The sequence below is a fragment of the Bombyx mandarina genome, chromosome 04 (assembly GCF_030267445.1).
Source record: "Bombyx mandarina strain Sakado chromosome 04, ASM3026744v2".
Taxonomy (NCBI): Eukaryota; Metazoa; Arthropoda; class Insecta; order Lepidoptera; family Bombycidae; genus Bombyx; species Bombyx mandarina.
Genome location: NC_143211.1, coordinates 3,699,157 through 3,712,547, shown reverse-complemented (window position 1 = coordinate 3,712,547; position 13,391 = coordinate 3,699,157). Strand labels below are relative to the sequence as shown.

At 36.2% G+C, this 13,391-nt stretch overlaps 1 protein-coding gene across 4 annotated transcripts in view; it reads left to right on the top strand.

The window, feature by feature from the left end:
• The window catches only part of LOC114249238 (homeobox protein aristaless), a 95,224-nt gene extending 83,561 nt beyond the window's left edge, over positions 1 to 11,663 (top strand). For all 4 annotated transcript variants that reach the window (XM_028182733.2, XM_089740462.1, XM_089740463.1 and 1 more), the window contains exons 4-5: positions 7,278 to 7,474; positions 8,886 to 11,663. In XM_028182733.2, the coding sequence (XP_028038534.2) occupies positions 7,278 to 7,474; positions 8,886 to 9,207 (519 nt within the window). In that variant the 3' untranslated portion in view covers positions 9,208 to 11,663. The remainder of the gene's footprint in view (positions 1 to 7,277; positions 7,475 to 8,885) is intronic.
• The last annotated feature ends 1,728 nt before the right edge of the window (positions 11,664 to 13,391 follow it).

Sequence of the window (13,391 nt, the reverse complement as noted above, 5' to 3'; positions counted from 1 at the left end):
TGCGACGAAGGGCTCGACGAGTAAATTAACCCACAGACACAGCCCACTGAGTTTCTCGCCGGATCTTCTCAGTGGTTCGCGTTTCCGATTTGGTGGTAGATTCTGCGAAGTATAGCTCTTGCTAGGGTTCGTGTTAGCAACGTCGTCAGGTTTGAGCCCCGCGAGCTCACCTACAAGCTCGGCGAATCTAGAATAGCCCCTCGAGGCTACTGGAATAGGCAGGAAAAAATTAATGATTTTTAATCACCAAATAAATATTATAAATTATTATTTTCTACACATTTTACAGCGTATAATGTCATAAGTTATTAATTTTTGAGTTTTATTGCATTCTCTGTGGTTAGATCTTCGCTTACTTTACCTAATGTTTTTTTTAAATGGTACGAGTATGCACCTTAAAACTTCAGGAATATATTGCTAATACTCGTTACGAAACATAATCCGCTTAGGAATTACACGATAAACCAATTAATCATTAATTATCTTAATCAATATTACTATTCATCAAATTCTTCACGAAGTATTAGAATCGCTAGTAAGTAATTGCAAATTATCAATTAATCCTCTGTAATTTTTCGTTCTTATTTAATAAGCCTGTTAATAACAAAAATACCTATTATTAATAGAATTGAAGGCCAAACAAACAACATGACGTATGATACATCGATTAGTTTTTTTTTTTATGAATGCGTAAGGGATTACTGGTGGCCCGGAGGCCTTTCCAGTTTCACAAGGGCAGGTGGACTAGCAAAGGCTTAGCTAGGAGGGGTAATCGATTCCATTACATAAGACGGACATAATTTTTTTTATATAGTCTCAAAGCTATATCGTAGTCACTTTTATTTGGCGCCATTTCTGGTATAGACCTAATCGATAATGTATGAAAAAAAAGAACTTCAATAAAATTTTCACGCCTTTACTAACGCTATACAATTTTCATTCGGATTAATTGAATGGCCATGTTTAAGAAGTTACTAGATGATGATCAAGCTTTGCTTGGTTTTTTTTTTTTTGATAACCCCATCTTGTTGTGTCTTTAAAGCGGTTAGTTGCCCTCAATTAAGAAAAATAGTATTATTATTCGCCAATAGATGTCGGGAAGAGTTGATTATTGAAAACACGAATAAAACAACATTTTCTGAAAATAAATCATAGCTAGATCGATTTATCGCCCCCGAAATCCTCTGTATACTAAATTTTATGAAAATCGTTGGAGCCGTTTCCGAGATTCAGATTATATTTATACAAGAATTGCTCGTTCAAAAGTATAAGATAAGATAAGATAGAAACTTGGCGACGTCTCCACGAGTTTTTTTTAAAGAAAGTTCTTTTGGACAAATGTCGTAAAACAAACAATTAAATTGAGAAAAGTAATTTATGTAATCACAACGATTATACTATTATGTGTTTCAATTAGTGTACGTGAGAAAAAAAAGATACTAGAAACAGCCGTGAGAATGCGTACATGAATAGAGGTTACGTCAAGGAAACAAAGGGAACGAAAAATCAGAATAAAGTTTGAATTTAAACGATTTTTTGTATTAGGAAGCGGATTTAAAAAACAAAAAGTATATTACCAACAATAGGTTATTTCTATGTAAATTTTGCGTTATATATTTTCAAGGAAACAACTAGGCAACCGTAATACTAGTACTAGACATAGTAAGTGGTAACCGTATTCGTCGAACTCGACAAAGAGTTCGACGTGCAACCTCAGCTCAGTGCTCAGCTCGCTGAGTTTCTCGCCGGATTTTCTCAGTGGGTCGCGATTTCGATCCGGTAGTAGATTCATTCGCGAAGCAGCTGCTCTTGAGGTGATAGGTCTCCTTCGGAGACGCTCGGGCAGCTGTTAGAAATTCCCACCCCTCCTGGGTGAGCCTTTGCACGCCCATCTGTCCTGGTGAAACTGGAAGAGCCAAAAGGGCGGTTGCCCTTCCTTCCCAAAAAAAACATACCCTCCATAAAACCGGAATGCATTACTGCTCTGCATCAGAAGTAACCAGATTCGATCATAGCACCTACGCTTTACCATGACTGAGGTTCCAATATCCCCCAGTATAAAAAAAAAAAGATAGACTCAACGAATAGAGAAAAGCCTAAACAAAATAGTTATTAGTATTAAATTAAAAACCTAGGCAAGCAAAGGGATCTGGTTCGAACGATGCGGGTCTATTTCTCAAAGGCTTGTTTATTAAATGGGTTTATTAGCAATTTTCTTGTATCATTACCGGTTCGCTCGATCAAACGATGGAGCGATAAAATCGCGCTTGTTATGCCGTTTTATTCTAAAGCAGAACTTAAATTTTATTAGACTACTTATATTAAGATCCTGCCTGCCGTTTGCGCCCGAATAATTTGCAAATTAGTTTTGGTGTACCGCGAAATTGTAAACACATCATGAACTGGATTTTTAATAGCAGTTAATTGTATTTTTAGAAGCGAAGAACATTTTATTTATGATTTCATTCCAATTTTTGTAATGTACAACGAATAATAATAACCTGAATATATTAAATTCCATGTTTTCTTCCCCCGAAAACTCTTTAATCCTCACACATTTATCGTCTGCCGCTCTACGCAATACAATATATAACAAACAAAACGTGCCCAAAATGATATCTTGAAATAACGTACATAATGTAATGTAATCTATGGCAAAGGAAAAGTGTGCGACAATAACAGATGGCGCAGATTTAAAAAAAAAACATATTAGGTTGTATGACTTTAACACTTACACGTAAGATAAAAGTTCTTAACCTTAAACCTTCCCTTCGTTTTATCGGAGGTTTTGACATCAGAGGGAATTTGTATTGGAAACAACAGTCTAAAAAACAGGGATACATGACTTGCAGACGTCAATGTCGCGCAGAGGGCTGAATGATAAACATTATGAATTGATCAATGTGAAAAATAACATAATTCTAGACCTATTTAGCGTGATAAAGGGCTCTGCTAATTAAAGCTTGTGCTAACAGATCCGACGAGAACATGTTTAATGAAACAAAGAAATAATCGGAATAAGAATGCCTCGATTACAACTCGCTTCGTGATTTAGGACTACATTAGTCTTTGCATGTCGCAAAAACGTAAACGGAATATTCATTATTGATCCACCGTGCGTCATTTTAGCGGCCTCTAGTAGCGAGCTCGACCGCTCCAGCCATTATTCCTTAATGTAAGACTCTGTTAAGCCATTAAGCACGGCACCTGGGCCAAGGCGGTGTCTTTTTGTCCAACATCCACCAACATGTTTGCTTCCAATTACACATTAAACATTCTGGTAGTCATATCGGTAATGACCATTGAAGGAACGAAAGAATGTTTAACAAAAAACGTTTTTACGTCGGCAGCTTTAAAGACTAAAATGGTACGCGTATTACTTATACAGAACGACATTTACAGAAACGAGCTTCGTACTTTTTACATCGATACGTTTATCATAAGTGAATTAATTTAAATTGCCATAAAATAACAGTTTACATAATGACCGGACAGTTTCGTGAGTTATATTTTTGAAGTCATAAATATTGTATTTCATAAATATTTTATGGTTTTAATATCTTGGGTTACAAATCGAGTTTTGCGAATCGAGTTAACATTGTAATGTGAATTTTTTAAATGCTTAATTAAGCTTAGTATAGTAAGCGGCACGTAAGTTGGCAAGGTTTTGGTGTAGTGGGGGTAATGTCGCGCATAGTGCACATTGCAACAAAAAAATGGTCACTTTTATTGCCCGCATATAATTTAATTTTATTTTATTAATTTTTTTATTAGCCATAATTTATTTTGAAGCCTGTGTGTTTAGAAGAAAGTTAAAGAAAAGAGAGGAATTCGTGAAGTGTATTAGGTGTTATAAATAAAATACAATTAAAAGTTAAGAAGTTTATTTAAAAAAATATGCTTATTATTAAAAATTATGTGTCGCCGTCGTCACTATCATTTTCTCATAATGCTACCCCTTGGATTAAATTTATGGTAGCACCTGAGCTGGTGGAAGGAGTTGGCTCCTCATCGTCGACATAACGAAGAGTCGCTGTCGTCACTGACGTAAATAATAAAACGCTCAGTGACTGAATCGACTATATGGTAATTGGTATTTGGTCCTGGCATTGCAGACAAACTTAAAACAATAACACTCGTAACAAAAACTAAATTTAAAACAATAATAACAACTTGTTGCAAAAACTCAATATAAACAAAGGGTTCCTACAACTTAGTAGGCGCATGTGTAACCGGGAGCGAACGGAACGTGGACGCGGTGCGGGAGGGCAGGGTTGACTGACTCACCAATCGTGCGCTCGGAACGGTGCTACGTCTTTCCCCGCGTCCCGCTTGACAACCAAAGAGACCTAAAAAACGACTTCTGCGCATCTAGCGACTCTTGCCAAGTTACGTGCCGGGGACTATAATATACGTAGGGATGACGTCACGTTTGAATTCAATCACCGATCTCGGAAACATACACAAGCTACAATTAAGAAATTCATTTTAAATTCAACATCAGTCAATTACCGATGCGGTTCGTTTGAAGTGAACGAAGAGAAACACAGAAAGGTTGTGTAATCTAATGCTACAAACGTATACGGATCTATATACAATTAACAACATCTTATTTCTATTTTAATGTTTATCCAAATGTTAATTCACATTCCGTCATTGTTCTTGACTACTTCAATTTTAATATTCAATGGTTTAATGTGTAATTAACCTAAAAATTATCTGAGCATGCGGCATTAACATGTAATAATAATCACAAGATATAAAGACAAATCTAAATATCTATTACGAAAATTGGATACCTTTGCCTTTTGTTGATTACTGTTACTGGTGGTAGGAACTCTTGTGAGTCCGCACGGGTAGGTACCACCACCCCGCCTATTTCTGCCGTGAAGCAGTAATGCGTTTCGGTTTGAAGGGTGGGGTAGCCGTTGTAACTATACTGAGACCTTAGAACTTATATCTCAAGGTGGGTGGTGCATTTACGTTGTAGATGTCTATGGGCTCCAATAACCACTTAACACCAAGTGAGCTGTGAGCTCGTCCACCCATCTAAGTAATAAAAAAAAAGATTTTTTTATTTTATTTTTTTACCTATTTTTTAAGCAACGTTTTTGCTTGTAATTTTTTTTATAACGGAACCCAGTGACATTGATATTATTAATTAACTTAAAAACTACACAACAAAACTATAAATCATTTTCTAATAAAATCACCAAGATTTTACGAGAATTTGATGACATCCGGTTCGGAAAATAAAAGTCATTGATTAAGACAAGACAATTCCTATTCTCCTTTATTTATGAGGTATGTGTAGTTGTTCAACAAACTATATGTGGCCGCAAAAACACGAATGTCTCTAGCAAACAACAGGTGCCCACTTTATAAAGTATAATGTAAAAATGACTCTATTAACTGAATACCAATAACTTATTGATACGTTACATTAATTACTAAAATAAATTATTGCTGTATATTTTAATTGAAAATTAAACAATTCGAGAGATTCAAGATAAATGTTTAAAATAATAGATACCAATTTAAAAACAAATACGTATTTTGTTATCTTAAAAAGTAATTACGTTTTGTTGTAAGTAAAGTTTTGAAATTAACACTAATTGTATAAAAACACTAGAATGATTACTGGAAAATAAATTCAGTATCATTTTAAAATGTAAGGTAGCACCACTTTTAATTAAAACGGAATAAATATACATAATAATAATCAGAAACTAGAGACTGGAATTTTTTTAAGTTGACTTCTGTAGGAAATAGTCATTTTTTTTTCTTTAGCAATGAGTTAAAAGTAGATAAAGAACGTGTTTTATTATTTAAGTGGGCATCATCATCTAATTGCTGGACATAGATATGATATATCCCAACTAACGCCACTGATCCTGGTCTACGGCTCTCCTTGTCCATTCAAATTCAAATTCAAATTCAAAATCATTTATTTCAACTTAGATGTCAGTATGACACACTTGTTGGATGTCAAAATACAAACAACAATGTTAACTCTACCACCGGTTCCAAAAAAAGCCACAGTCCTGAGAAAAACCGGCGAAACAAACTCAGCGGGCTTTTTTTTGTTTTTTCTCTAATATTTTCTTTTTTTTTATTGCTTGCCATATGTCATTGACAAATATATATACATATAACTTGATTACATATCTTATGTCTTTAAACGAGAATATAAATATATATATAATGCATGGAAGGAGATGTATGGAAATGGTAGTGCAAGGTAGAGGGGGAAGAGGTCGACCGAAGAAGACATGGATGGAGTGTGTGAATGACGATATGAGAGAGAGAGGAGTGAGTGTTGAGATGACGGCTGATAGAAGAAAATGGAAGAGAAAAATTAGCTGTGCCGACCCCACATAGTGGGATAAGGTGGAGAAAAAGAAGAAGATATAATCTGAATCTCGAAAACGGCTCCAACGATTTTCATAAAATTTAGTAGACAAGGGGGGATATTCGGGAGCGATAAATCGATCTAGCTACGATTTATTTTCAGAAAATGTTGTTTTATTCGTGTTTTCAATAATCAACTTTATCGAAAATCAACTTTATGACTCTTCCCGACCTCTATTGGCGAATAATAGTACTATTATTCTTTATTGAGAGCAACTAACTGCTTTAAAGACACAATAACACTAAAGCTACTTCTGCAGATAGCGTTGTTAAGCCACCCGAAGCCAATGAGCGTTTGGTTTAAGGTTAGACCAAGAAAATGACTTGTTTATTTATATTATTTATGTCCTTTTAACTCACGTGTTCACTTAAGCATGCCTAAGCGATCTTGGAATATTTAATCATTTTATCATTATGTGTTATTTGTATTTAAATATAATTTAAAAAAAACACAATTTATCATCATCTTGTAAATATCTATACATATAAATAAAATTGGTGAGTCTGTTTGTAATAATAGCCGTTTTTTACTACATGCATATGAATATATATAAGGTACATACACCAAAATAACATTTTTTACAATTTTTGTCTGTCTGTGTGTCTGTTTGTTCCGGCTAATCTCTGGAACGGCTGGACCGATTTTGATGAAATTTGCACTGATAGCTAGCTGATGATATAAGGAGTAACTAGACTAGCTTTGAGTCTCGCGGCGTCATCCGCGGTACGACAATAACCGCGGATTACATCGTGGGACTCAGCTATCAATAATAAAATTTTATGTTTCCGAAGCGAAGCGAGGGCGGGTCGCTAGTAATAAATAAGACATTTTGAAATTTACTGACTTTGTGTACTTCTCTTCGCAGGTCTGGTTCCAGAATCGACGGGCGAAGTGGAGGAAACAGGAAAAAGTTGGCCCCCAGGGACACCCCTACAATCCTTACTTGAGCGCCACGGGAGCCGCCCCACCCGCCTCCGTGGTCGCCTCCATGCCGAACCCCTTCACACAACTAGGGTTTGGTTTCAGGAAGCCCTTCGATACAAACGCTTTAGCTTCGTTTAGGTGAGTAGATATGTGAATATGTATGTGAATATAAGAGTATATGATAGAGATTATATATGGATATATGTGTAAATTTTATATTATTATCATGATATAATATTGTGTACGCCGTTTATGTGATTATATATATACCGTGTATGTGTTTATATATGTATGAAGTATTATTATCAGTTTGGTTATTTTCACATTAAGTTATGCACCTACCCCAGGATTCTCTACACCACCCTTGGTTGACTGGTAGAGAATGCCTCAGGCGTTATGTCCGCCATTGTACTTCTGTGCATTAAGTTAAATAAATAAATTTTTTTTTTTTTTTTTTTATTGCTTAGATGTGTGGACGAGCTCACAGCCCACCTGGTGTTAAGTGGTTACTGGAGCACATAGACATCTACAACGTAAATGCGCCACACACCTTGAGATATAGTTCTAAGGTCTCAGTAGTCACAACGGCTGCCCCACCCTTCAAACCGAAACGCATTACTGCTTCACGACAGAAATAGGCGGGGCGGTGGTACCTACCCGTGCGGACTCACAAGAGGTCCTACCACCAGTAATTACGCAAATTATAATTTTGCGGGTTTGATTTTTATTGCACGATGTTATTCCTTCACCGTAAAGTGAATCGTGAACATTTGTTGAGTACGTATTTCATTAGAAAAATTGGTACCCGCCAGCGAGATTCGAACACCGGTGCATCGTTCGACACGAATGCACCGGACGTCTTATCCTTTAGGCCACGACGACTTCAAAAGATGTATAACGCATCGGCGACAATATTTATGTCTAGCTTTATACAGTTAACAAGGCTGGGAAAGCCGTTATACAATTAAGAGTTCCACGTCTCAAAGTGGGTAGCGACATTGACGCTCCGGCGTCTGTCAGCTTCGGTAATGATTTAACCCAGGTGAGACGCGGACTTGTCTATGTAGTAAGTAGATATCGTACAAGGATACGATTCTTACTGGTGGTAGGACCTGTTGTGAGTCCACACGCGTAGGTACCACCACCCCGCCTATTTCTGCCCTGAACCAGTAATGCGTTTCGGTTTGAAGGAAGGAGCAGCCGTTGTAACTATACTGAGACCTTAGAACTTATATCTGAAGGTGGGTGACGAATTTACGTTGTATATGTCTATGGGCTCCAATAACCACTTAACACCAGGTGGGCTGTGAGATTGTCCACCCATCTAAGCAATAAAAAAAAAACCTTTCAAATTTATCAGACCGTTATGATACAGAACACATTTATTGGTTATATCCGACTACATGGGACGCCAAATATAGTTGAGAGACAATACTCCTAAAATATTTAACTTTTAAAGCAGTTTGAAAACGCCCGTAAATTCGACCATGTCATAGTTAATTTATAAACAAAAGTAATAGTCAACCTAAAACAAATGTGTTTCCAACAGGTATGCTGGGGGTCCAGTACTTGGAGCTCAGTATCTCGGTGCACCACTTCCACGACCACCAATGTTCAGCGCCCCACTCTATACGAGTTCCCCCCCGTTTCATTCCCTCCTCGCGGGTTTAGCTCCTCCCCGACAATCTCCCGATCCGCCTCCTGTTTCTCCTCCTATATCTCCGGGCAGCGAGTCTCCTCCTAACCAGCCTCCGGTCCAAGAAGTGGAGAGAAGAAGTTCGAGCATCGCAGCCCTCAGGATGGCGGCTCGGGAGCACGAATTAAGATTAGAGATATTGAGGCAGCGACATCATAGCGACCTCATAAGTTGAGTTTAACTATTATCCTAACATGGAAGACCAATTTTAACGAATACCCAGGTCTTACTTGGCCAGATCTGCGATTTAATATAGGAGAAGACTGTTGGTTTTGGTTTTGATTTTTAGTATTGAGAATTCTTACCGACAACGTTATGTTTCCTGTTATAATCAATAGGTAATTATTAGAACACAAATTAGGCAGACACTACTTAAGTTTTCCGTGGTTTATCAGCGAATATGATGCAAATTCAGCCGCCTTAATAAGTTCCAGCTAAGTAGACTGACCAATCACTTGGCATTCGTAATCTGTAATTGACTTAAGCACTTAAAAACCAGTCAGCTTGTTAGTATACGTTAAAACAGTTGAAACTTGTTTTACAAATTTGTATAGTAGAAAACATACTTCGTCTTCTCGCATTAAAACTGTATAATCTCAAAACTTACTAATTTTACAGGAGAGTGTTTTGAAGGTTTAACATGTTATATTTTTAATATTAATCATATCTGCAATATTAATTTTTAAATTTTACCATTTACATTAACTGTCTTTTAAAGTAATATAAAATTATGTATTAATTTTGTTAATAGTAGTCAAAACATAGGTAAACTAAAAAAACTAAACTACGTTCTTTTGACAGTATTTATGAGAAAAATACTAGTGATACCAAAATTAAATGTTTACGCATATTAACTCAAATTCGAATATTTTTGGAAATTGTACACTTTTAATGCGAAAAAGCGACTTGAGGAACTGGAAAAAAAAATATTGTTTTTATTCTTCAACCTCCTTGGGGCGTGCGGTGGGTTTGTTTCTAGCTTAACTCGACTTAAAAAAACTTAAGCGACAAACTTCACTCAGAGTACACGTTTGTAACTTCACGCATTTAACTATGTCATTTAAGTTACATAACGACCCTATTTTTTTAAATTCATAATATTAAATTAATTTGATTTTTCTTACAATTTTAAATCAAACGATAAAATCGATCAGTATTTTCACGGTTTGTCTTAAGACCAACAGCATTGAGTTTTTGAAAAACGAATATATGTATTTTTTTTTCAGAAATTTTATAGGCGAAGGAATTTTCATCTAATCAGACTTATTTTGTTTTTAAACGGCTGGGATATAATAATTCGTTTTGTAATTAAATAGAAAGAAAAAAACATCAAAATCTTTTAGCATTGAAGAAACTATCGTAAGATCATTAGAAATTATCGAAAATAAAAGATATTATGAACACAAACGCCGGCGCTAATGGATTTAATAATTTTGTTATCAAGATGTCTATCGGATCGTGTTAAAACATAGAAATGGGATCGTTGAAAAATGAACTTTATTGCCACTATTCCTTTCGTTTCAACGTCCATTGTATAAAGTCCGAGACTATAATATAACAGACAGCATATTATTTTTCTTTGACGTAGTTTTAAGAAATTGTTTTAATTGTTTTTAATTTGTATACGTAGGAAGTGAAAACACACTTATCGTTTGAACAGTGTCTCAACAACGACATCGGGGCCTGAATTCACGTTTGAACTAACCTTGACACGATTTTAAGTGACCAATAGTCATTTGAACGTATGTGTAAAAAAAAATTCGACGCTTAATTTTATACAATACTAGCTGACCCGGCAGATTTCGTAGTGCCTCAATCGATAAATAAAAGACCCAAAATTTTGTATAAAAATAAACTTAAAACAAACAAAAGGAATCCGTCCGACGGGGGACACATTAAAGGAAAAACAAAATTGTTATTTTTATTTAATTCCGAGCATTTTCATATTTATCTACCTTTTAAACCTTCTCTGAACTTCCACAAATAATTTAGGACCAAAATTAGCCAAATCGGTCCAGCCGTTCTCGAGTTTTAGCGAGACTAACGGACAGCAATTCATTTTTATATACATAGATAGATGTCAAAGCTACTTTACAAATACTCATTCGTTTTGTTAACAAAATATAAAGTTGTACGAATGTAAATATACTAAAACTATATTATTATGAAAATAATATGGGAGAGCCAAACAATTTCCGAAAAGTAGGAACAGAAAGAGAGATTTTCAAATATTTTTTTCCAGAAAACGACCGAATTAATTTATGCTATTATTATTCATCAATCGATTTCCTTTGTAATTCAATTTACACATTGATATTAAGATGGTATTTGTAATAATACATACTTAATATTCTAATAGAACAAATGGAGGAAGATTCTCAATTTACATGCTTTAACAAGAAAAGGTGGCATTCACTTCCAACGTTGCTAATTACATTGTATATATTACTTACGAATCCGTCCAATACTACATAAATTGCCTTATTTGTTATTTATTGTAATTATAAGTCGGTAAACAAGCTATTGTATTAAGTTTTTATTTTTATTTGGTAATTCTCAAGCATCATCCGGTGCCTTTGTATGTATTTAAACGTCGCATGATTCTTAAGGAATAAAGATGTTGACAATAAATATTGGTAAAGTTTTATTAAATATCTTCAAATAGACAAGGGGTAAACGTGGTCTCGTAAAAATGCAATTAAAATTACAGAGTTTTATATGTAAAATAATACTTTATAAATTTTCACAGTTTATATCACATTCGCTATTATTTTTATGTTTGACATACTCGTAATTCCCGATATATTAAGGCGCAGTTACAAGCACCATGATCACAAATACTATTTAATGGTAATAACTCGTTAAATAATCGTGTATGTAACACAAAAAAACTATACCTAAAACATTTCACAGGTCTTAAACAAGACAACGATTGCACTAGGAGAACTTTTAAACTTGCGTTAGGGTTTTGCGCAAACTAGCTTGTGCTTTTTTTCGCCGGTAGCCTAAAGAGGCTATTGCGGACGGTTGGTCAGCTCACGGACTCAACCTGAGAGAATTTGCTAACACTAGCCCTAGCAAGAGCAGTGGTTTACAGAATCTACCACCGGATCGGAATCGCGACCCACTGAGAAGATCCGGCGAGAAACTCAGTGGGCGTTTGTGCAGGGATGCACGCGGTCAACCCGACCGCGTAGACAAAGTATAAGGATTAGAAATTATTTGTATTATGAGCTCGCTCGCTGGGCCGGATGGAGCAGACATGTTCTGAACTGGAGACCACGTACCGATAAGTGCAGCGTTGGGCGTCCCTTTACCCGTTCGACCAATGACTTGCGGCGATATGCTGGGAAAGATTGGATGCGAAAGGCGGAGGATCGTTCATTGTGGCGGACTACGGGAGAGGCCTACATCTAGCAGTGGAGAGATACAGGCTGATGATGATGAGCTCGCTTGGGACTACCAATACCAATCTCTCTATTTCGAACGCAAACCTATCACGCGTTCCGATACGGAGATTGGCTCTGCAGTTACGCAAAAGTATTCAATTACGACAAAAGTCAGGTCTTTTTTTTATTATTTATTGCCCTGGTAGGCAGACGAGCATACGGCCCACCTGATGGTGAGTGGTAACCGTCGCTCGTGGACTAAAGCAATGCCAGGGGCAGAGCCAAGCCGCTGCCTACCGCATAATACTCTCCACAAGCCTCATTTGAAGAAGGACATGTCATAGCGCTCGGGAAACACCGTGGAGGGGAGCTCATTCCAAAGCCGGATGGTACGTGGCAACGTAAGGTAAGGTAGACCTTTCATTTCGGTACATAGTAAGGGAGTCGAGGATTATCGAGGAAGCTTTAAGATAATTACATATAAAAACAATTTTCATTTTTTACCCCAAATATAATTTTAATGGGTTCTGTAATAAGGCTTCCAACTTCAGAACTTGAGAGCTTGTTAGGACATACAATTCGGCCGTGCCCTGATATCTCAAGGCAGCATACACGTTGAACATGTATCTGCCTCTGGTAGCCATTTACCACCAGGTGGACCGTTCGTCTTTCTAGTGAAATAAAAAAAAACTACCGAAATCGAACTACGTAAAAAACACACACAAACACACACACACATCAAAACCGACGGGCGTAATGATCGTTTCTTAATTACTTAAATTTAAACAGGAAGAAGCGAACAGCCAACGACCATCAATCAAATATTTTTATTACATCTGCTAAGCATCATTCATCTGAACGTGGAAACATTCATTAATAATTTAATCGCATCTAATTAAAATGTTATTCAATAAACTGGTCAGGTCAGAGCGTTATTGGTCAGAAATTATGATTGAACATTAATTATTAA